Source organism: Hemiscyllium ocellatum, chromosome 12 (assembly GCF_020745735.1).
Source record: "Hemiscyllium ocellatum isolate sHemOce1 chromosome 12, sHemOce1.pat.X.cur, whole genome shotgun sequence".
Lineage (NCBI taxonomy): Eukaryota > Metazoa > Chordata > Chondrichthyes > Orectolobiformes > Hemiscylliidae > Hemiscyllium > Hemiscyllium ocellatum.
In genome coordinates, this window is record NC_083412.1 from 8027027 (window position 1) to 8051491 (window position 24465).

The window sequence follows — 24465 nt, forward strand, 5'->3', positions numbered from 1 at the left end:
TGTTAACTGTGACATCGATTCATGGTCACTTCACCATCTGATGCCCACTGTTTGGACTCAGCCAAGGAGAATGGGCAAAGCTTCAGAAAGCGTCAAGTGTGCGCAAAGTCGACACCAGTTATGTTTCCCAGAGGAACTGAGTTAGGGAAAATGAGACCAAAAGTAAAACTATGACCAGTATTAGGGAAGAAGATTCTCACTGGTATGTGACTTTTCATGTCGGGCCTCCCAAAGTATTTCAGGTTAGTCACATGTTGTAAAGTAAGAAAGTCAACTGCCAATTTGCACACAGCAACCCCCCACAAACAGCAACACAAAGAGCAATTCAGAATTTGAAATCCCATCTTTGACTTCCAGTGATAGGTAGAAAGGAGTAGGAAAATGTGTACAATCTGTGTGAAGTAAAGTTTGCAGCCTCACCCAAGTTTGACTAATTTGGGTTTGGCTTGTCTGGGTCTTCAGAGCCTGTATTTACTGACGTGACTATTGAACTCATGCAGGTGAAGCCAAAGACTCAATTTTTATAGCAACCTGCAATCCGGTCTCTCTGTACTCGATGACCACACCTGGCAACGCCATACACTGCATGGATCTGTATGACATCTTCCCCCGGAATTCTGGTGGCTTCTGGCAACCTTTTGTGACAGTGGCTCCATTGGGTCAACCTCTCCATGACCAGGTTGTGCTTCATGAGGAACAGGTATTTGAAATTCTTGGTGACTTCTACCAGCTATTTCTCTGATAGTGATTAAGTGTATCGATTACAACAAAAATATAGAAAAGCTGTGACAGAGAAACAAGTTGCTTGACCTGACCATGCCATCACTAATTTACACTTGACCAAATATCCCTACTCAGTAAAACCCATTTATTCATTCACTTCTCCAATGTCACCTTGAATTCATTTTTGTCTCTGCTACTAACCCTCAAAATAAATGTTTCATTCTCACTTTCACTGGAAAGATGTTTCTGCTGCCCTTTGTATCTATGTTGTTGAATCACCAACTATTAATCACAGGCAGCTTATTTTGCTGTCTCCTATCCTTCCGTAATTATAAACTTTCTATCATATTGTCTTGTACATCTGAACTAGATGCAGGTATAGGCCTTGATTTTACTGATGGTGGAGCAAGCTCGTGGCTGATCTGATTACTCCATATTCCTGTTCATCCCCAAGAGCCTTTCATTTTGTTGTGTATCAAGAATCTCTCCATCTCTGCCTTACAAATAGTCATAAACTCTGCTGCCAGCACTTTTTCTGGGAGAGAGATCCAAAGACTCGAGACCCACTGTGCTTTAAATAGGTGACTTTTTTTTATAAAGCAGTAAACTAGTTCCAGATTCTGTTATGAGAGGAAACGTTGTTTCCACAACCACCTAGCCAAGACCCCTCAGGATCTTATGTTTCAATCAAGTTGTATCTCACTCTTATAAACTTCAGTGGATACAAGCCTGGTCTATCCAACTTCTCTGAAGACAACCAGCTCATTCTAATTGTTCATTAGGTCAATCTTCTTTGAACTGTTTCCAGCATTGGCATCTTTCCTAAGATAAGGTGACGACTACTGTACACAGTGTTGCAGCTTTAGTTTGTATCATTGAAGCAAGATTTCCGTATTTTGGGATTCAGTACCCCTTGCAATAAATGATGAAATTCTATTAGATTTCTTTATTACTCGCTGTATATACATACCAATGTTTGTGATTCCTACACTAAGACACCCAGATCTCTCTGCATCACAGAGCTCAGCAATCTCTCACCTTGAGATAATATGCTTCATTTGTATTCTTCCTGCTAAATTAGACAATCGTAGAACATAGAACAGTACAGCACAGAACAGGCCCTTCAGCCCACGATGTTGTGCTGACCACTGATCCTCATGTATGCACCCTCAAATTTCTGTGACCATATGCATGTCCAGGAGTCTCTTAAATGTCCCCAATGACCCTGCCTCCACAACTGCTGCTGGCAACGCATTCCATGCTCTCACAACTCTCTGTGCAAAGAACCCATCTCTGACATCCCCTCTACACTTTCCTCCAACCAGCTTAAAACTATGACCCCTCGTGTTAGCCATTTCTGCCCAGGGAAATAGTCTCTGGCTATCGACTCTATCTATGCCTCTCATTATCTTGTATACCTCAGTTAGGTCCCCTCGCCTTCTCCTTTTCTCCAACGAAAAAAGTCAACCTCTCTTCATAAGATAAGCCCTCCAGTCCAGGCAGCATCCTGGTAAACCTCCTCTGAACCCTCTCCAAAGCATCCACATCTTTCTTATAATAGGGCGACCAGAACTGGACGCAGTATTTCAAATGCGGTCTAACCAAAGTTTTATAGAGCTGCAACAAGATCTCACGACTCTTAAACTCAATCCCCCTGTTAATGAAAGCCAAAACACCATATGCTTTCTTAACAACCCTGTCCACTTGGGTAGCCATTTTAAGGGATCTATGTACCTGCACACCAAGATCCCTCTGTTCCTCCACACTGCCAAGAATCCTATCCTTAATCCTGTACTCAGCTTTCAAATTCGACCTTCCAAAATGTATCACCTCGCATTTATCCAGGTTGAACTCCATCTGCCACCTCTCAGCTCATCTCTGCATCCTGTCAATGTCCCGCTGCAGCCTACAACAGCCCTCCATACTGTCAACGACACCTCTGACTTTTGTGTCGTCTACAAACTTGCTGACCTATCCTTCAATCCCCTCGTCCAAGTCATTAATAAAAATTACAAACAGTAGAGGCCCAAAGACAGAGCCCTGTGGAACACCACTCACCACAGACTTCCAGGCAGAATATTTTCCATCCACTGCCACTTGCTGTCTTCTGTTGGCCAGCCAATTCTGTGTCCAGACAGCTAAGTTCCCCTGTATCCCATTCCTCCTGACCTTCTGAATGAGCCTACCATGGAGAACCTTACCAAATGCCTTGCTGAAGTCCACATACATCACATCCACAGCTCGACCCTCATCAGCTTTTCTAGTCACATCCTCAAAGAACTCGATAAGGTTTGTGAGGCATGACCTGCCCCTCACAAAGCCGTGTTGACTGCATTTAATCAAGCCATGCTCTTCCAGATGGGCATACATCCTATCCCCCAGAATCCTTTCTAACACCTTGCAGACGACAGACATGAGACTTACTGATCTGTAATTGCCGGGAATTTCCCTATTTCCTTTCTTGAAGAGAGGAATTGCATTTGCCTCCCTCCAGTCCTCAGGTACGACTCCAGTGGAGAGCGAGGATGCAAAGATCTTCGCAAGTGGCGAAGCAATTGCATTTCTCGTTTCCCAAAGCAGCCGAGGACAAATCTGGTCTGGGCCTGGTGACTTGTCAATCTTAATGTTTGACAAAATTTTCAGCACATCAGCTTCCTCTATCTCTATCCATTCCAGCATGCTCACCTACAATGTTCGTTTCTTTCGTAAAGACAGAAGCAAAAAACTCATTTAGGGCTCCCCCTACCTCCTCAGACTCCACACACAAGTTCCATATGCTATCCCTGATCGGCCCTACTCTTCCTTTGGCCATTCTCTTATTCCTTACATAAGTGTAAAATGCCTTTGTGTTCTCCCTAGTCCGTTCTGCCAAGCCTTTCTCGTGCCCCATCCTGGCTCTCCACAGACCATTTTTGACCTCCTTCCTCACCTGCCTGTAATCCTCTAGAGCTGAGCTTGACCCTAACTTCCTCCACCTTATGTAAGCTACCTTCTTCCTTTTGACGAGAAGCTCCACTGCTCTCACATTATATTCCATTTGCCAGATTTTTCCCCACCTCTTTAACTGATTCTATATCTATTTATAGCCTCCTAATGTCCTCTTACTGCCTATTTTTGTCATCAACAAACTCCCTTCAACCAAGTCATTTATATAAATTGTAAAGAGTGAAAGCCCAAGCACTGATTTCTACAGCATACTACTTGCCATCGAGAAAGTGACCCATTTATGCTGACTTTGTTTCTTGTTTGCTTATCATTCATTCATCCATTCCAATATATGTTCGTTCCTATACTGTGAGCTTTTATTTTCCTCAATAACCTTGTCAAATGCCTTCTGGAAATCTGAGTATGGTAAATCCACCACATGTTGCCTCAAAGAAGTCCAATAAATTGGTTAAGCATGATTTCTCTTTCACAAAATCATGTCAGCTCTGCCTGATTATTCTGAATTCTTCGGGTTTCTCTCTAACACCTTTCACATGTTAAACTTGGACTTCCAGAAGGCATTCGACAAGGTACCTCACGAAAGGTTAAATTGTGGGATAAGAGGTCATGACGTTGGAGATAGTACATTGATTTGAATAGAGAACTGGTTAATAGGGAGGATATAGCGAGTGGCGAGGTGGGTTTCTTTTACAGGTCGGCAGTCTGTAACCAGTGGGATTCCACAGGGATCAGTGCTGGGATCACAACTGTTTAAATATATATTACTGACTTGGAGGAAGGAAACAAATGTGCTATAGTCAGATTTGCAGACTAAATAGGTGGAAAAGCAGGTTGCGAGGAGGCTGCAAACTGTTTGCAGCCAGATATTGATTGGTTACATGAGTGGACAAGAGATTGGAAAATGAAGTGCAGTATATGAAAATGTGAAGATGTTAATTTTGAAGGGAGAACAAAGAACATTATTTAAATGAAGAAAAACTACAGAAAGCTGCAAAACAAAGAGACTTGGGGGTACTGGTGCACAAAACACACAAAGCTCGCACACAAGTCGAGCAGGTAATCAGGAAGGTTAATGGAATGTTGCCCCTCATTTCTAAGTGGTTGGCAAATAGGAGTAGAGAAGTCTTACAACTAATGTACAAAGTGCTGGTAAGACCACATCTGGAGTACTGTGAGCAGTTTTTGGTCCCCTTATTGAAGGAAAGATATTGCTTCGTTGGAGGCAGTTCAGGGAAGGTTCGCGAGTATGATCCCCATTTGGATGTGATGAGCAAAGGTTTGGACTCTAATGACTGGAGTTCAGAAGAATGAAAGCTGATTCATTGAAACATGTAGAATTCTTAAGGGGCTTGGCAGGGTAAATGTCGAGAGGGTGTATCTCCTCATGGAAGGACCAAAGGCATAGTCTCGGAATAAATTTAAAGCTGAGATGAGGAGAACTGTCTCCTCTCAAAGGGTTGAGAGTCTTTGGAACTCCATGCCACAGAGTCCTTGTGTACTTTTAAGGCTAAGATTCTTGATCAGATGGGAATCAAGGGCTATAGGGGAAAGTTAGCGTAAGCAATGTCAAATCACAAATGAACTTATTGAATGATAGAGCAGGCTTGGTGGACCCAATGGCTTACTCTTCTTATGGTATGCATTAAGCTAACTGACCCATAGTTCCCTGCTCTGTCTTCCTTCTTTCTTGAAGAAAAATAATCATATTTACACCAACCCATGGAGTGATTCCTGATACCTTACATTTGGCCAGTCATAACACAGAGAACAGTACAGCGCAGGAACAGGCCCTTTGTTCCAATGGCTGTGCCCACCATGATGCTTTTCTAAACTAACCTGATCTGCCTGCGCATGGTGCAATCCCTGTTTTCCCCACCTGTTCACGTGTCAGCCTAAATGCCTCTTAAATGTCACTATTGTATCTGCTTCTGCCACGTGTTCCAGGCACCCATCACCCTCTGTGTAAAAACAAAATTTACATTGCACATCTTCTTAAACATTTCCCCTCACATTAAACGTATAACCCTCAGTATTTGATGCTTCAGTCCTGAGAAAAAGACTCCAAGTATCCACCCTATCCATGCCTCAATTCTGTGTACTTCCAGCAGATCACCACTCAGCCTCCAATGCTCTCAAAAACAATTCAAGTTTGTCCAATCTCTCCGTATCGCTGGTATATTCCAAACCAGGCACCATCCTGGTAAAACTCTTTTGCATCGTCTCCAAGCCCTTCCAATAGTGTGGTGACCAGTACTGCACACAGTATTCGAAATATGGCCCACCTAAAATCTTCAGCAGTTGCAACATAACCTGCCAACTTTTATTCTCAGTGCCCTAACTGATGAAGGTAAGTATGTTGTATGTCTTCTTTAAAGTTAAAAATCACACAACATCAGGTTATAATCCAACAGGTGTTGCATGATTTTTAACTTTGCACACCCCAGTCCAGCACTGGCTCTTCCTAAGTGTTTCATCTTAACCAACTTACTCACTTGCGTTGCCACCTTCCAGGGGCTATGGACTTAGATCACAAAATCCTTCTAAATATCAATGCTGCGAAGGATTTACTGAATACTTTCCTCTTCCATTTGAGCTCCCAAAATGCATCATCTCACTTAAACAGATTAAACTTCATCTACCATCTCTCTGTCCATCTTGCCAACTGATCTATGTTTTGCTGTATCCTTCCTCCCTGTGCACAACTCCACCAATTTTCAATCTGAGGCTAAAAATTTGATAGCACCCAGAAAAACACAGGATCACTTTTGCAAGTAATGCAGGCAACACACAAATTTTGCTGCCTGCTAATTCAAATAGAAACAGACTGCAATCCCATGCTAAGCACCATGTTGAGTTGTTACATGCCTCAGAGCCCAGCTTCATGCTCGGCTAGTTGCATATAAACCATTTGCCAATACTTAAAGTGGAGGTATATTCAGGCTGCAGCAGATATTAAAGCAGTTGTCAAAGGTCTCTGATGTAGTTTTGTGAGGAACTCAATGATCTCAAGTGATCAAGATTAGATTAGATTCCCTACAGTGTGGAAACAGCCCCTTCGGTCCAACCAGTCCACACCGACCCTCCGAAGAGTAACCCGCCCAGACCCATTTCCTAATGCACCCAGACTAATGCACCTAACACTATGGGTAATTTAGCTTGGCCAATTCACCTGACCTGCACATCTCTGGACTGTGGGAGGAAACCCACGCAGACACGGGAAGAATGTGCAAACTCCACACAGACAGTCACCCGAGGCTAGAATCGAACCTAGGACCCTGGCGCTGTGGGGCAGCAGTGCTAACCACTGAGCCACCGTGACAGCAAATTCATTTCAATTGCCATATCCTTATAACTGAAGCATGAGCCTCTCACACACTGCCCAATTCACAATGTTTGCGATACTCAAACTGTCAAAATTTCCAGTTAATCACATTTCACACCACAGATTCTTAACTTTCTCTACCCTCATACACTGAGCACTACTGTAAGTCCAACATCCACATGTCAGAACTTGCATGCATGTTTTTTGAATTGTGTCAATTCAAAATGTGAAAATTGTTACGGCATTATAGTTTGTAAAGAAAGCTAATCTGGAACATTTGTCCTAAAAAGCTAAGCGTTGTCAGCTATGCTGTTGATTGAGGAGAATCATTTCAACACCCTAGAAAAACATCTGAAAATGGCAACTGCTTCTCAATGGGGAGAAAGGGATAGGCATCCAGAGCTACTGTATTCAACCTGGGTATAAAACCTAGCAGTTTTGTTAAACTGATGCAAAGAAGTTTTCTCTCAATTCCAGGACTTGTTCTCCTCAATCTACTTGTGGGAGCTGAAATAAACTGATAGCATCTCAGAATTAGGGGAGGCTTGGGTTCGTAATATTCCTTAACTAAATCTGTCAACTTTTAGAAGGTTTAGTATCTAGTGCTTCAGAGAAAGTTAGACTCCTAATAACGGAAAAAGTTACAGATCCACATGCTGTCAGGAAAATTATTTGTTGCTTGTCAACTGACCAAATGTAGTTTGCCCAGAAAAGAAAAACATTCTTTCCACATATTGGACTCAGTCTTCAATGGCAAGATCAAATGAGTCAAGCTTTCCAAATAACAGCTTGATGCCAGAAATGCCTATCCTTTGAAACCAAATTTCTTCAGGAGCATGCTTTTCTCTCATTGCTGCTGCACTAACTCCACAGAGACTGGTTTTCTTTCACCAGATAACCCTTTATTTACATCTGGAAAATCCTTAACCCTGATCCAGCCCCCTCACAGCCAGCTCTGAGTGAACAGGATGTCTGACACTCCTGTTTTTTAAATATATTTTATTAAACAACTCACAGTTTACAAAATAGTCAATATTAACAGCAGTATACAGAGAAACAGCAATTTTACAAGGGAGAGGAGCAACAAAGTCAGGCCCCAAACCTGCTGTTCGACCAGTTTTCAGGGAAATGAGGACAAACCTCAAATCCCGACACTCCTGTTTATTTTTTTTTATTTTATTAAACAAATTACAAAACAGTTTACAATAAACATTTACAGCTGTACAAGAGACAGCAATTTTACAAGGGAGAGGAGCAGCAAAGCTAGGCCCCAAACCCTGACACTCCTGTTTATTTTTTTTTCTCCTGGTTACATATGTTTTTTCTTTTATTAAACAACTTACAATTAACAGTTATATACAAAGAAACAGCAGTTTTACAAGGGAGCAGAATGGCAAAACCAGGCTCTCCAAACTCTACCATTCAACCAATTTTCAGGGAAATGAGGACAAACCTCAAATCCCATCTCCTGGTTGTATTTTTTTTTCTGTTTTTTTTATTTTATTAAACAAATTACAAAATAGTTCAGTTCACAAGAAAACATTTACAGCTGTACGAGAGACAGCAATTTTACAAGGGAGAGGAGCAGCAAAGCTAGGCCCCAAATCCTGACACTCCTGTTTATGTCTGACAGTCAGGGAATTCTAATTGGACCAGATTAACAGCTCCAATCAAGGAACTCATATTCTGTGTAGTCCACCTGGCTCTCCTCATTGTAATCACTGGAGGAACATCCTCTCTCAGTTTGAATACAGAATCCATTACAGCTCCTGAATCTGACTTCAGGTTTTCAACATCTTCACTTCAAAAAGAGAATCTTCAAGCAAGTCAGGACGATGACAATAATCAAGACTGATCTCATTTTTATCTTCACATTTAACTGCTTTCCTTAATTAGTTCAAATCTCTTTATCTGTTTTAGTTAATAGCGTTATCACTGTTTGCCTGAATAATATTTTATACCTTGGGATTTTTCATTGTTGTAATGGACTCTAGTCCATTGAAATTGGTGTCCAACCAGATTTGAGTACCCAGCCAATTCACCTGTCCAATTAGACTTTGCAATTCTTCAATTTCAGTTTTGGAAACCTTTGCATCTTTTTGTGAGGCAGTATTTTCACTCGTATCAATGGGGCTAACATTTTCAAAATAAGATTGTTGATGCAAAGTGACACTTGATCCTTTCTGCCTGATTTTCAATCCCAATGTACTTAAATGCTCCTGAAGCCTGACTTCCAATTTTGAATTCTGTTTTAAATCCACTTCGGACAATGTTTCCAATTCACTGCCTCCACCCCACAAAATATCAACTATGTTCATCCTTTCCTCATAGAATAAGTCCTCCATCCCAGAAGACACGAGCTTTTTTCTGAACTGTTCCTATAGCAATTATATCAGTTCTTACAAGGAAGGTGGCAAAAATTGCATGCAACCATGCAAATATGGTCTCAACAATGCCCAGTACAGCTGCAGCTAAACTCTCCACCCTTACATTTCACTCCCTTACAATAAACAACATTCCACTTGCCTTCCTAATCACTTGCCACACCTGCCCTATAGTGTTAAACTTGGAGTTTTGGACAGCCAACTCCAAAGGTGTTTGTGTCTAAAGGGCCCACAAATGCTGAGTGCACCTTTAACTGGTTAAGGCTTTCTAAATCTAGATCCTGCCATTTAACACTATATTCCACTGACCACTCTAGCAATGGAGACAATGGCCTGGTCTGGCAATTGTCAGACTATTAATCTGGGGACCTGGGTTTGAATCCCGACTTGGTGTAATCTGGAAATAAGAGTCTAATGGTGACCATGAAACCATTGCCAGTTGTAAGGGAAAAACCCATCTGGTTCACTAATGTGTTCAGTAGGGCAGGAAATCTGTCATCCTTACCTGGCCTGTGACATGTGACTTCAGACTCTCAGCAAAGGGACGACCAGACTCGTCTGGCCCCGAGGCATCATGGTGCCTCACAAACTTATCAACATACTGAATTTAAAGGACCCTATACCACCAGCCAGCAGAACGAATGTCATATACAAAATACCCTGCAAGGACTGCAACAAACATTACATTGGACAAACAGGCAAGAAGCTTACCACTAGGATACATGAACACCAACTAGCCACCAAAAGATATGACCAACTATCACTGTACCCATACACACAGACGAAGAGGGACACCAGTTTGACTGGGATAATACATCCATCCTGGGACAGGCTAAACAAAGACACCCATGGGACTTCCTAGAGGCCTGGTATTCAAACCGGAACTCCGTTTACAAGCGTTTGGACTTGGACTCCATTTACCACCCTCTCAGAAACAGAACTGGAAGTGATATGACCTACCACTTCAAACCGAGACAGATAAATAGCAAGCGTGGCAGAACACCAGCGCTTCACCAGAGGCTTGCTGATGTTGTTACTGAGTATGACGACAAAATGTCTGAGAACAGCATTTGTGGGCCCTTTAGACACAAACACCTTTGGAGTTGGCTGTCCAAAACTCCAAGTTTAACACTATAGGGCAGGTGTGGCAAGTGATTAGGAAGGCAAGTGGAATGTTGTTTATTGTAAGGGAGTGAAATGTAAGGGTGGAGAGTTTAGGGGCGGCACGGTGGCACAGTGGTTAGCACTGCTGCCTCACAGCGCCAGGGACCTGGGTTCAATTCCCGCCTCAGGCGACTGACTGTGTGGAGTTTGCACGTTCTCCCCGTGTCTGCGTGGGTTTCCTCCGGGTGCTCCGGTTTCCTCCCACAGTCCAAAGATGTGCGGGTCAGGTGAATTGGCCATGCTAAATTGCCCGTAGTGTTAGGTAAGGGGTATATGTAGGGGTATGGGTGGGTTGTCGCTTCGGCGGGTTGGTGTGAACTTGTTGGGCCGAAGGGCCTGTTTCCACACTGTAAGTAATCTAAAAAAAAAAAATCTACCAGCTCAGAGAGCAAACTTACAATCCACAGTGGTTGACTCTGAAATGTCTCTGGCATTAGAGATGGCAATAAATGCTGGTCCAGTCAATGATGCCCACATCCATAAATGAATTAAAAAAACTCTTGAAAGGGACCCAATGCTGTCCAAACATTTATTCTTCATGCTGAAAGAGAGTTTCCACTGAAGATTGTAAGGGATCATTTTATAACTGAGGCTGGAGGAGTGTACTGTCACGTCCATCCCACTGCTACACAGGTCACAGCATCAAATATAAATACTTTTTCCAAGATGGTCAAGTTACCAACAAAGTACATTATCTGGTTCTTTTAAACAAGAACTATCAACCAGGTTTTTTATTATGTACAATTAATTTTAAAACAAAACTCATTCAATGAAGATGCAAGAATTGGATAACAAGTATAAATGCTTTACCCTCTAAATATCCCCTAATCATACACATATGCTCCAAGAAAAGAGAAAAAAAAGATTTCTCTGGAGCGATTGGCTTTCTGAAATGCTAGCTTGAAAACAAAATGAATTAAGATGTTCCAGAGTTTATTGCTCTGGTGTTCTGACTGATGTTGCCAACTCACAAAAACACGATTATCTCCTTTACAGAGTAACGTGATCCTGCTGTTGAATTTGACCAATGGTGCAGTCAGTCGTATCATCTCTGGAGAAGAACAGCAAGCCCCCAAGAAAGCGTACTGGTGGGCGAATAGAGATGACAGGGTAAGCTGTGCAGTTTGTACACGTCGAAAGATACATGATTGTGCATCTTTCTGTATTTTTTTAAACTGTTTGATTTATGAAATAAGGAAAATTGTAATGGTGTTATGTCATGAATGGATTTTGTCCAGGATAATGAAAAACGAGTAGAGCCAGCAATGCTGCCCTCCTTAATAGCAATGACAGACCATATTATCTCTGACCACTACTTTGTAGTACTCCCTGCCCACGTTCTCCTCCCAAAGCTGCTTGCTTCTGGATCTGTAAAACTGAATATGCTACTCATAGTATAGTGGCATAATGGGGTGTTGGCTTTCAGTAGCAGGAGGATTGAGTGTAAGAGCCGAGTGGTTACGCTGCAGCTCTATAGAGCCCTGGTTAGATCACACTTGGAATATCCTGTTCAATTCTGGTCATCTGCTGCCTCACAGCACCAGGGTCCCAGGTTCAATTCCAGCCTCGGGTGACTGTCAGTGTGGAGTTTGCACATTCTCCCATGGGTTTCCTCTGGCTGCTCAGTTTCCTCCCACAGTCCAAAGGTGTGCAGGTCAGGTGAATTGGCCATGATAAATTGCCCATGGTATTAGGCGCATTAGTTAGAGGGAAGTGGGTCTGAGTGGGTTACTCTTCAGAGGGGCAGTGTGGAAAGGTTGGGCCTTTTTCCACACTGTAGGGAATCTAATCTAATCTCATCTCATTATCAGAAGGATGTTAAAGCTTTAGAGATGGTGCAGAGGAGATTTACCAGGATGCTGCCCGGACTGGAGGGTATGTCTTACAAAGCTTTTCTCATTGGAGCAAAGAAGGATGAGAGGTGACTTGATAGAGATGTACAAGAGGCATAGATGGAGTGGATAGCCAGAGACCTTTTGCCAGGGTGGAAATGGTTATCAGGAGAGGGCATAATTTTAAGGTGATTCAAGGAAGGTTTGGAAAGATGTCAGAGGTGGGTTCTTTACACAGAGTGCTGGGTGTGTGGAATGTACTGCCGGTGGTGGTAGTAGAATCAGGTATAATAGAGATGTTTAAGCGACACTTGGATAGGCACATGGATGATGTTGAAATGAAGGATATGTAGATTACTTTGATCTTACAGTAGGATAAAAGGTCGGCATTACATTGAGGGCTGAAGGGCCTGTTCTGTGCTGTATTTTTTTTGTCCTATATAATATCAAGGACACATAATCCTGAACCTCAGACAAATATCCTGCAGACAAGTGTTTAAATTCCACCAAAGTAGATACTGAGGTTTCTTTTGAAAACAAAATTTCCCATTTACAATGGTGAGATTTGAAGTCCTGTGTCTAGATCATTCAGCCTTTGGATTGCTGTCGAAAGTGTGTTGCTGGAAAAGCACAAGAGGTCAGGCAACAGAATTCCTGATGAAGAGCTTATTCCCAAAATGTCAATTCTCCTGCTCCTCGGATGCTGCCTGACCTGCTGTACTTTTCCAGCAACACACTCTCGACTCTGATCTCCAGCATCTGCAGTCCTCACTTTCTCCTTTGGATTACTGGCCCAGTATCATAACCACATGCTACTGGAGCACTGGCAGACAGGTTTAACCATTCACTATTCCAGGATTATCATGGATGCAAAGTTAACTCCCCCTTTCTGTTTCCTCCTGCAAAACTACATCTGAAACCCTCTGTCCTGCCCTGTCCCCTCCACCCTCACGTCCAACAACAGCATGAAAAGCTCATGGGAGTCTTTGTCATCAAGATTGAGACCATCTGATCAGCTGCCTTCCTTCCTTTCCCCCAACTCAGTGGTTGAAAGTGGGAATACTCCTCATTTGCCCAACCCTGAATTCACATCTGTCTCTGGTTTCTCATCTATCTCACTTATAAACATAAAATCATCCAACACAGAAGAGGCTCTTCAGCCCATTGAATCTGTCCTGTCAAAAATATATTGCTACCTACACTAGGCCCATTTCCCACACTAGGCCCATTTCCCACACTAGGCCCATTTCCCACACTAGGCCCATTTCCTACACTAGGCCCATTTCCTACACCAGGCCCATTTCCCACCCTAGGCCCAGAATGTTATGACACTTCAAGTGCTCAACCAAATACTTTTAAAGGTTGCGAGGTTTCCCAGCCTCAACTACTCTCCCAGGCAGGGCATTTCAGATTTGGACATTTTCATGTCCTTTGGGTGAAAAAACAATTCCTCAAATCTCTTCTGCTTCTCCTGTCTTTCACTTGAAAAATTAAACATCCTTGCTATTGACCCTCCTGTTTGAACTTATCTGGCTCATCAGACCCACCACCTTCCTCCAATCACCAAAAAAAAAACTACGGATGCTGGAAATCAGAAAGAAATACAGAACTTGCCAGAAAAAACTCAGCAGTTCTCTGCTGACTAGAGTCATACCGGCACACAGAAAGATGGTTGTGCTTGTTGGAGGTCAGTCATTTCTTCTCCAGGACATCTCTGTTCTTCAGGATAGTGTCGAACATCTCAAATTTCATCTCTTAACAAGCTCTGCATCAAACTATTCTTCCTAACATCTCCCCTTGCTCTATTGATATTGATTTTAATTTTAGATTAATTATCACTCAATCACCAGTAGATATAGAGATAATCTTTCAGGGTTTATACAGCTGTAAAGTCTGGAAGGTGATGAATAGTATCAGTTACATTTTTAAGCAAGGCAATTACATGATTTCTTAACTTTTCATTTACAGAACATTTACAAAATGTGCAGAGAATTTTCACACAAAAATTGGCTTGTGTTCTACAAGAAACAAGGGTAAGAATTCATTTATCTTCTTCAAAGTACGTGTTCCCATTCTTGTTAGCAAGCTTGCATTTTTTTATCAGAACTGCAGCCATGCACATCAGGTCTGTGTACTACCCACTGCCTGCACTTATCTTGGAAACTAGCCTTGCTGCGTAAATGCAGTACCTTGTGTGATCCTGAACAGTAAGATTGAGAGAGGTCTGGGTTCACTCCATGCAATCTTACTAAGTGAACGAATAAATAAATAAACAATGTAATTCGCTGACCCTTTTGGGATTTGTTTATTCATATAAGATTGGAGGTGGGAATCAGCAATGCTTGCAATTGCTCCTGCAGTAAAATATCCAGAAGACATGACAAGATAAAACAAAACCTTTTCTATCTTTGTCGCTGAAGGTGGATGTTTTCACCCCTGTTATGTTTGTCTGTAAGCAATATATGTCAAAAATGGACAGATTTCAACAAAACGTGGCATAAATAGGGTATGGCCAAGAAACACTGGTTAGTTTATGGCAAAGATGGAATTTGTGTAGTTCGTGGAATCTTTTTAAAGATCCATTACTATTGGGAGATAGGGTTAATTAACCTTGTTTGGCATGTGTTAATTTTCAATGTTATTGATTGTCACAGTTGTCAAAAAGAAATCAAAATTAAACAAAAATCAAACCCAGAGCAGGTTATTGGATGTGGACAAGTCTGCAGCATCCCTGGTCTGACAGCAACTCGAAGTTAAAAGATTTATTCTCTCTGCTTTGTAGTTCTAGAGCATCAAGCAGCTGTGGAAAAGTGTCAAGATTCTGAAGAAGAGTCTTTGTTTGACTCATTTTTGTGGTGTGGGCATCACTGGCTGGCCAGCATTTTTATTGCCCATCCGTAGTTGCCCTTGAGAATGTGATGGTAAACTGCCTTTTGTCCATGTTTGCATCAAGGCTGAGTGGCCTTGTCATCTGGGCATCACTGAGCAGGATATTGCTGAGCAGGAGCTGCTGGATAGCACTGATGATGCCTTCCATCACTTTACTGTTGATCAAGAGTAAACTGACGAGGTGGTAATTCACTGGATTTGTCCTGCTTTTTATGTGCAGGGCATACCTGGGCAATTTTCAACATTGTTGGGTAGATACCAGAGTGGTAACTGTACTGGAATAACTTGGCTACAGGAGTGACAAGTTCTGGAGCATAAATCTTCAGTATTATTGCCAAAATGTTGTAGCCTTTGCAATCTCCAGTGCCTCCAACTATTTCTTGCTATCACTTAGAGTGAATCAAATTGGTTGAAGACTGGTCTCTGTGATGTTGGGAACCATGGAAGGGGGTTGAAATGACTCATCCATTTGGCACCTCTGGCTGAAGATTACTGAGTTGTATAAGACTTGAAACATTAACTCCGTTTATCTCTCCACAGATGTTTCCACATTTGCTGAGTTTCTCAGCACTTCCTACTTTTATTTCAGATTGCCTAATCTGCAGTATTTTGCTTTAAAGTGACGATAACATTAGTTGTAAATATTGTCTAGAAAAACAAGGGAGTTCTTGAATTTTTTGCAACCACATGGGGGAGTTAGGGAATTCTCAGTTTAATATCTCAGCTGAGACATATTACTCCTGACAGTGTGGCCCACTCTCAGTATAAGCTGTGACGTACAGAGGAACCTCAATTATCCGAAGGACATGGGTGGGAAGTATTTTGTTTGGTTAATCAAATTCTGGATAATCAAATGCCGGATAATATAGTTTAGCCAAGTATCGGGACTAATCGGGACCTTGCAATCTTACCAGATAATCCGATCTAGAATTCATACAGTGTGGAAATAGGCCCTTCAGCCCAACAGGTCCACACCAACCCTCCAAAGAGTAACCCACCCAGACCCTTTCCCCTACCATATGATATTTATCCATGCCTAATGCACCTACACATCCCTGAATGCTACGGGCAATTTAGCATGGCCAATTCACCTATTCTGTATATCTTTGGACCATGGGAGGAAACCGGAGCACCTGGAGGAAACCCACGCAGACAGGGGGCGAATGTGCAAACTCCACACAGTCGGTTGCCTGAGGTTGGAACCTAACCCAGGTCCCTGGTGCTGTGAGGCAACAACGCTAACAACTTGAGCCACCATGCTGCCCCAAACTCAGATAAACAAATGCCGGATAATCGATGTTTCTCTGTACCAGGCTAATAATAAGATTGTGGGATGGGACATGAACCCAAAATCATTTGACTCAGAGGCAAGAGCCACTGATTATCCACTTAGATAAGATACCAGAGTAACAGACAAGGTACTGTTGCCTAAAGGTACTACTACATTGTTTGATGTTTTCAAAATACAAGGGGAGAAGACTAAGAGCAAAAAGAGAGAAAGGCGTGGAATTATGCAAAAATAGTCACAGAATCAGAAAATGGGAAACATGAACAGAAGGAGGACATTCATCCCCTCAAGACTGCCCCACTATTCTATAAGATCATGACTGATCTTTTCCAGGCTTCAACTCCTCCTTCACATCAGCTGTTCAAAGCCCCCAACTCCCCAAAATTTAAATACTCTATCTACCTCATTTTTAGTATAGTTTCAATGATCAAGCCTCCATAGAATTACATTTACTGCCCTCTGAGAGAAGAAATTCTTTCAATCTCAGTTTTAAATGGACATCCCTAGGTTCTGTAATCCTTGTTCGAGATTTCCTCCACTGGTCATAGAATCCCCTGCTGTGCAGAAAGCAGCCATTTGGCCCATCGCTTCTACACTGACTTTCTGAAGAACATCTCACCCAGACCCCATCTCCATCACCCCACATGGAGATTTTAGCAATCCACCTAACTTCCATATCTTTAGTCTGTGGGAGGAAGCCCATGCAGACACTGAGAGAATGTGCAAACTCATCACAGCCACAGAGAGAATGGAACCAAACTCAGGTCCCAGATGCTGTGAGGCAGCAGTGTTAACCACTCTGCCAATGTCCTGTCACCAGTGGAAACATCTTCTCCTTAGCTACCCTATCAAGCCACTTCAGAATCTTATATCTTTGGAGAATATCAACTTTCATTCATCTAAACTCTTGAATAAAGGTCTAACCTGTTCACCCAAAAGACAATTCGATTCATTAAATAAATCAGTCGAGTGAATCCCTTTAAACTGCCTACTATACCATTATATCCTTTCTTAAATACAAGGACTAAATTTGTACGCACAGCTCCTGGTTTAGTCTCACCAATACCCTGCACAGTTGCAGCAAGACTTACCTTTGTTTAAAGGTAATAAACCAGGTAATAACTTGCAATAAAGGCCAAACTTTCATTTCCTTCTTAATAACTTACTACACCTCCATGCTAACCTTTTATGTTTAGTGCACAAGAACACCCAGATTCCTCTGTGATGCACTTTTCTGGACTGTCTCTCTATTTAAACAGTAGTCTGCTTATTGATTCTTCCTAACAATGTGTATGATCTCACAATTTTCTATATTAAACTCCATCTGCCAAGTTTTGCCCACTCACTCGACCTATTTATAACTAATTGCAGATTATTATGTCTTCATCACAATGTGTCCTCTCACCAATCATTGCATCATCAGTATATTTGGATACAGTGCACTATGTTCCCATCTCCAAGTCATTAGTATTGGTTATGAACAATTGAACGTCTAGAACACACCTGTGTCTCCCAACAGGTTACATCTTGAAACCTGATAAAGTCCCATTCATCCTAACTCGATGTTTTCCATGTGTTAACTAATCATCAGTCCATGCTAGTACATTGGCCCCAATACTATGAGCTCCTACCTTGTACAATAAACTTTTATCGAATGCCTTCTGGAAATCTAAGTACGCTATTTCTACCAGTTCCCATTTATCAAAGAACTCTATCAAAGTTGTCAAACATGGTATGTCTTTCCCAAAACCTTGTTGACTGTTTGTGTTAGGCTTTCCTGAATATGCTGTTATTTCTTCATAGACCATAAAAAAAGGAACAAGAGTAAGCTATTTGGCCCCTTGAACTTGCTCCGCCATTCAATAGGATCATGACTGATCCAACATTCTTCCTATCCACTCTCCTGCTATTTCCCCATAATAGTTGATTCCCCTGACTGATCAAGAATCTATCTATTCTGGCCTACACAAGGACTCCCCCCGTCTCCCCCAACAGCTCTCTGTGGCAAGGAGTTCCAAAGTCTCTCAACCTCCCGAGAAGAAATTTCTCCTCATCTCAGTCTTAAATTGGAGCCCCTTTATAGCCTGTGGTTCTAGACTCACCCATGAGGAGAAACATCCTCTCAGCATTTACGCTGTCATTCTCTTAAGAATCACACATTTTGCAATGAGATCATCTCTCATTCTTTGAAACTCGAGTGAGTCCCAACGTGTTTAATATTTGCTAATAAGACAATCCCACAATACCAAGGATCACCTAATAAACCTTCTCATTAAATAAGGGGAACAATATTGCTCACAGTATTCAAGAAGTAGTCTCACCAGCAGCTAAAATAGTTGCAGTAATACTTGCCCACTCTTATTCTCTAACTGCCTTGAAATAAGGATCAATGTTCCATTTCACTTCCGTATTACCTTGCTGCCTCTGTGTGTTAGCTTTCTGTTTTATTGTGCACAGCTTCCCCCCCCACCCACCCTGTGTCCCTTTTTGTTGCAGCTTTCTGCAGTTTATCTCTATTTGAATAACATTGTATTCTTCTTTGAGTTGTTCTCCCTTCCAATATGAACAACTTCACACTTTCCCACATTACACTCCATTTGACAACTTAGTTGCCCACCTACCTAACCTATCAATAGAGTCACAGAATCCCTACAGTGTGGAAACAGGCCATTTGGCCCAACAGGTCCACACCAACCCTCCAAAGAGTAACACTCCCAGACCCATTCCCCTACACTATTACTCTATATGTACCCCTGACTAAGGCACCTAACTTACACATCCCTAAAGACGATGGGCAATTTAGCGTGGCCAATTCACCTGACCTGCACATCTTTGGATTGTGGGAGGAAACCTGAGCACCCTGAGGAAACCTACGCAGACACGGGGAGAATGTACAAACTCCACACAGACATTCGCCTGAGGCTGGAATCAAATCCGGGTCCCTGGTGCTGTGAGGCAGCAGTGCTAACCACTGAGCCACTGTGTCACCCCACGTATCTCTCTGTAAACTGTTTGTGTCTCTGTCAACCTGCCAATCCATCCATTTTTGTGTCATCTGCAAATTTGGCTATAGTGCATTCACTACCTCCTAAGACACAGTATCGAGGTACATTTGTCCTGCCTGCCTGATGTGTAGCAGCTCAGACTCCAACTGAGCTGAAGTTCCTTGAGCATTATAAGCACATGTGCTGAATTAAACCACTTGCCATTTGAAGAAGCACAGAAGAATACCTACCAATCACCTACCTACTTTCCTGTGATACCAAACTTTGGCTCTGACAGTTAGAAATGGATTGGAGGGGGCTCCCTCTCCCACTGGTAAGTATTTCCCATTACCACTACCTTTCTCACATACGTCTGCTCTCAGTATGCTGGGCTTCTCTCTCAAATACTGTAGTTTATTTCCCTCTGATGTTATCCTTCTCACACTGGTCTGCTTTCTCAGAATTGTTAACTCAGAGCAGTTTTCAGTTGCCGAAGTGAACCGAGACAATGGGTAAATGACAGAATTTGTCATGCATGTCTTACTGTGCTTTTGGCCTTACAGCCTATCTCAGTTTCAATTCCTACAGCCATATTTTATCATGAAATTGCCTGTGTAATTTTGACCAGTGCCTACCAATGGCAGTACAATATAATTTCATCATGGCAAGTGTAGACACTTCCCATTGTAATGGCAACATCAAAGTGATTTTATGTTTGGTTTGGTTTCGGTGACACATTTTAGGTGTGTTCACTTTCTTTGATTCCACATGCTGCTTCATATTGATGTAGACTTCCGCATGCAACTCCCTTGTGTTAGATTGTAATAGATTGTTGAGAACATTGAGAACTGCGGGGTGTCAATAGCAGCTTCTCCACCATGTGTTCTTAACAGTTTCAGAAATTACAGTGGTTTTGAGAGTCAAACCTGGAAAAGACATTTTATTTGCAGTCATTAGAAGCTGCTCGATGAGGATGTTGATTGACAGATGCTTCTGTTTTCTAGGACTTCCTTGGATGTGTTGGATGTTCTCGAGGGCTGTAGCCACTCTATAACTCTGCCAATTGAAGTTAACTCTGTTCATTTGGTGGCTGAAGACAGGTGGTTGTTGGTGGAAAGTAAGACAAACAAGTGAGTGCAGCACGTCTCTTTCACCTTGTCTCTGTCATTCAGCTGTCATCGTTTTATGCATTGAAATCAACTTTCATCTCAAATTGCCCCTCAAAATCTCCTTTGCTCCATGGAAACTAATTATTTCCAGCCAAATGTTGTAACTAAATCCCTCATCCCTGGAACAATTGTCGTAAATCTCCTCCACACCCTTGTCAAAAAGCCCATCCTTTTTTTTTACTAAAAGCTGTTCCTTGGCTCAAACAGACACTGTCCTGATTTCTTTTTCAGAGGAGCAATAAACTGGGTCGGTCTCCTATCAGTCTGGTTTGGTACAGAGATGAAAAGGATTTTGAGATGCCTGTTGTCTATGTGTAAACAGATGAGACTTCAGGCCAAAGTGGTCATGCTTTAGAAGTGACCTGTATAAAGAGAGGGGAGTGGTCAGCTCTCTCGCTCACAGAGCTGAGCAGTTTTAGTTCGGTCTTGAACTGGGAAGTTCAACAGGGAGCTTTGTGGAAACTCTCTCTCTTCTCTGCCCTTCAACTTCAACCTCTAAGCCTGTGTTCCATTTATACTGGGTTTTAAAGGGAGTTTGCTTATTGGTACTGTGTGTGTATTCAGAACAGCATATCCACTTGTTGGATAGGCTGAGTTCTGGAGGGGTTCTTTATTCTGTTCTTTGTGTTTCATTGTGTAATTTTGTGAATAACTTTTTTGTCTGTTTTAAAATCTAGTAGTCAACCTAGCTAACATACTCTGGGTAATTTCCACTGTACCCTTACCAAAACAAAATGCAAAGTTAGGTCTAGGCTGCCTGTTTTGAGTCGTCTGGTCGAAGTCCATAACACCCTCAAATTCTTACAAAGTGTGGCCATCAGAATTGAACACAATATAGTTGAGGCTGGACCAGAGCTTTATAAAGTGCAACTTCCTTTCTGTTGTATCAACACCTTCACTTAAGAAGGCCAAACTACTTTGGCAGTGGAACAGGATATGGAGTGACGGTGAAGTTGAAGGTTATGCCTAGACAAATGTAGAAGAAAAATCGAGGCACTGTGGAAGGCAGGACATATAAAGTTAAAGCACAAGAAAACATTACAAAGCTAAGTGACATTTATTTTAACGCAAAAAATCTTGCGATACAGGCAGATGAGGATACTGGTCCCAGTGGGTGAACAGCAAGGCTTGTAGGTGTATGAAATGCTGGGTGACTAGTAAAGTTGAGGATCTGGTCAGGAACAAGAAGGAAGCATATGTCAGGCATAGACAGCAGGGATTGAGTGTATCCCTAAAGGAGTATAAAGGCAATTGGAATGTACTTAAGATGAAATCGGGAGGGCACAAAGAGGACATAAGATAGTTTCAGCAAATAGGGTTAAGGAGATTCCAAAGGGTTTCTACAAATACAATAAGGACAAAAGGGTAACTAGGGAGAGAATAGGGCCTCTTTAAGATTGGAACCACAGGAGATGGATGAGATACTAAACAAATATTTTGCATCAGTGTTTACTATGGAGAAGGCTATGGAAACTTGGGGAAATAAATAACAATATCTTGAAAAGTGTTCACATTTCAGAGGAGGAAGTGCAGGATGTCTTAAAATGCCTAACGGTGGATAAATCCCCTGGGACCAGATCAGGTCTACTCTATAACACTGTGGGAAGCTAAGGAAGTGACTGCTGGGCCCCTTGCGGAGATATTTCTTCCATCAATAGTCACAGGTGAGGTGCTGGAAGACTGGAGGTTGGCTAAGGATGGTGCCACTATTTAGGAAAAGTGATAAGGAAAAGCCAGCGAACTATAGACCAATGACCCTGAAGTCAGTGGTGGGCAAGTTATTGGAGGGGATTCTGAGGGATAGAATTTACATGTATTTGAAAAGCCAAAGACTATTTAGAGATAGTCAACATGACTTTGTGCGAGGGAAATCATGTCTCACTAACCTGATTGAGCGTTTTGAAGAAATGACAAAGAAGATGGATGAAGGTGGGGAAATGAATGTAGAATCCCTACAGTGCGGAAACAGGCCCTTCAGCCCAACTCCATACTGACCCTCTGAAAAGTAACTCACCAAGACCCATTCCCCTAACTAATGCACCTAACCTACATACATCTGAACACTATGGGCAATTTAGCATGGCCAGTTCATCTAACCTGCACATCTTTGGACTATGGGAGGAAACCAGAGCACCGGGAGGAAACACGTGCAGGTGTGGGGAGAATGTGCAAACTCTACATAGACAGTTGCCCGAGGCTGGAATCGAACTTGGATCCCTGGCGCTGTGACGCAGCAGTGCTAACTGCTGAACCACCGTGTCACCATTCAACAAGGTTCTGCATGGTAGACTGGTTAACAAGGAATACAGGGAGAACTAGCCATTTAGATACAAAATTGACAAGAAGGTAGAAGGCAGAGGGTAGTAGTTAGGGGTTGCTTTTTGTACTGGGGGCTTGTGACCAGTGGTGTGCTGCAGGTATCAATGCTGGGTCCACTGTTTCTTGTCATTTATGTTAATGATTCGGATGTGAGTAAAACAGGTATGGTTAGTAAATTTGCAGATTACACCAAAATTGGGAGTGTAGTGGATAACAAGGAGTACCTCAGAGTACAACAGAACTTTGATCACATTGGCCAAGGGGTTTAATCTCAATAAATGTGAGGTGCTGCATTTTGTAAAGGCAAATCAGAACAGGATTTATACACTTACTGGTAAGGTCCTGGGGAGTGTTGACAGACGAAGGGACCTTGGAGTGCAGGTTCACAGTTCCTCGAAAGTGGAGTTGCAGGTAGTCAAGAAGGTGTTTGGTATGTTTGCTTTCATTGGTCAGTGCATTGAATATAGGAGCTGTGAGATCATGTTACAATTGTATAGGACATTGGTTAGGCTGCTTTTGGAATACTTCATTTAGTTCCAACCTCCCTGCCAAAGGAAAAATGAATTTAAACATGAAAGGGTTAGAAAATTGTGGGCGGCACGGTGGCACAGTGGTTAGCACTGCTGCCTCACAGCGCCAGGGACCTGGGTTCAATTCCCGCCTCAGGCGACTGACTGTGTGGAGTTTGCACGTTCTCCCCGTGTCTGCGTGGGTTTCCTCCGGGTGCTCCGGTTTCCTCCCACAGTCACAAAGATGTGCGGGTCAGGTGAATTGGCCATGCTAAATTGCCCGTAGTGTTAGGTAAGGGGTATATGTATGGGTGGGTTGCGCTTCGGCGGGTCGGTGTGGACTTGTTGGGCCGAAGGGCCTGTTTCCACACTGTAAGTAATCTAAAGAAAATATTTATAAAGACGTTGCCTGGGTTGGAAGATTTGAGCTGTAGGGAGAAGCTGAGCATGAATAGGCTGGGGCTGTTTTCTCTGGAGTGTCAGAGGCTGAGGGCTGACCTTTTACAGGTTTATAAAATCAATAGTGAAGTTCTTTTCCCCAGGATATGGCAGTTCAGAATTAGAGGTCATAAGTTTAATGTGAGAGTGGAAAGAATTAAAGAAGACATAAGGGGCACCTTATTCACATTGAGGGTGGTGCATGTTTAGAATGAGCTGCCAGAGGAAGGGATGAGAGCTGGTAAAATTACAACATTTATAAGGCATTTGGATAGGTATATGAGTAGGAAGGGTTTAGAGGGATATGGGCCAAATGCTGGCAAATGAGACCAAATGCATTCAGGATATCTGGTCGGCGTGGACGGGTTGGATCGAAAGGTCTGTTTCTGAGCTGTACATTCCTATGTCTCTATTCTGGAGACTTGGTGGAAGAAAGAGCAGGACTCAGTACGTGTCGAATCTTCAGATGAGGGGTGCTGCAATACTGATCAAGGAATC

The 24465-nt window shown here is 42.5% G+C and overlaps 1 protein-coding gene across 3 annotated transcripts in view; it reads left to right on the forward strand.

Annotated features, from left to right (window-relative positions):
• Window positions 1-24465, forward strand: part of vwa8 (von Willebrand factor A domain containing 8) — a 345890-nt gene that overhangs the window by 227795 nt on the left and 93630 nt on the right. For all 3 annotated transcript variants that reach the window (XM_060833282.1, XM_060833283.1, XM_060833284.1), the window contains 4 exons: window positions 501-700; window positions 11536-11649; window positions 14340-14404; window positions 20537-20662. In XM_060833282.1, the coding sequence (XP_060689265.1) occupies window positions 501-700; window positions 11536-11649; window positions 14340-14404; window positions 20537-20662 (505 nt within the window). The remainder of the gene's footprint in view (window positions 1-500; window positions 701-11535; window positions 11650-14339; window positions 14405-20536; window positions 20663-24465) is intronic.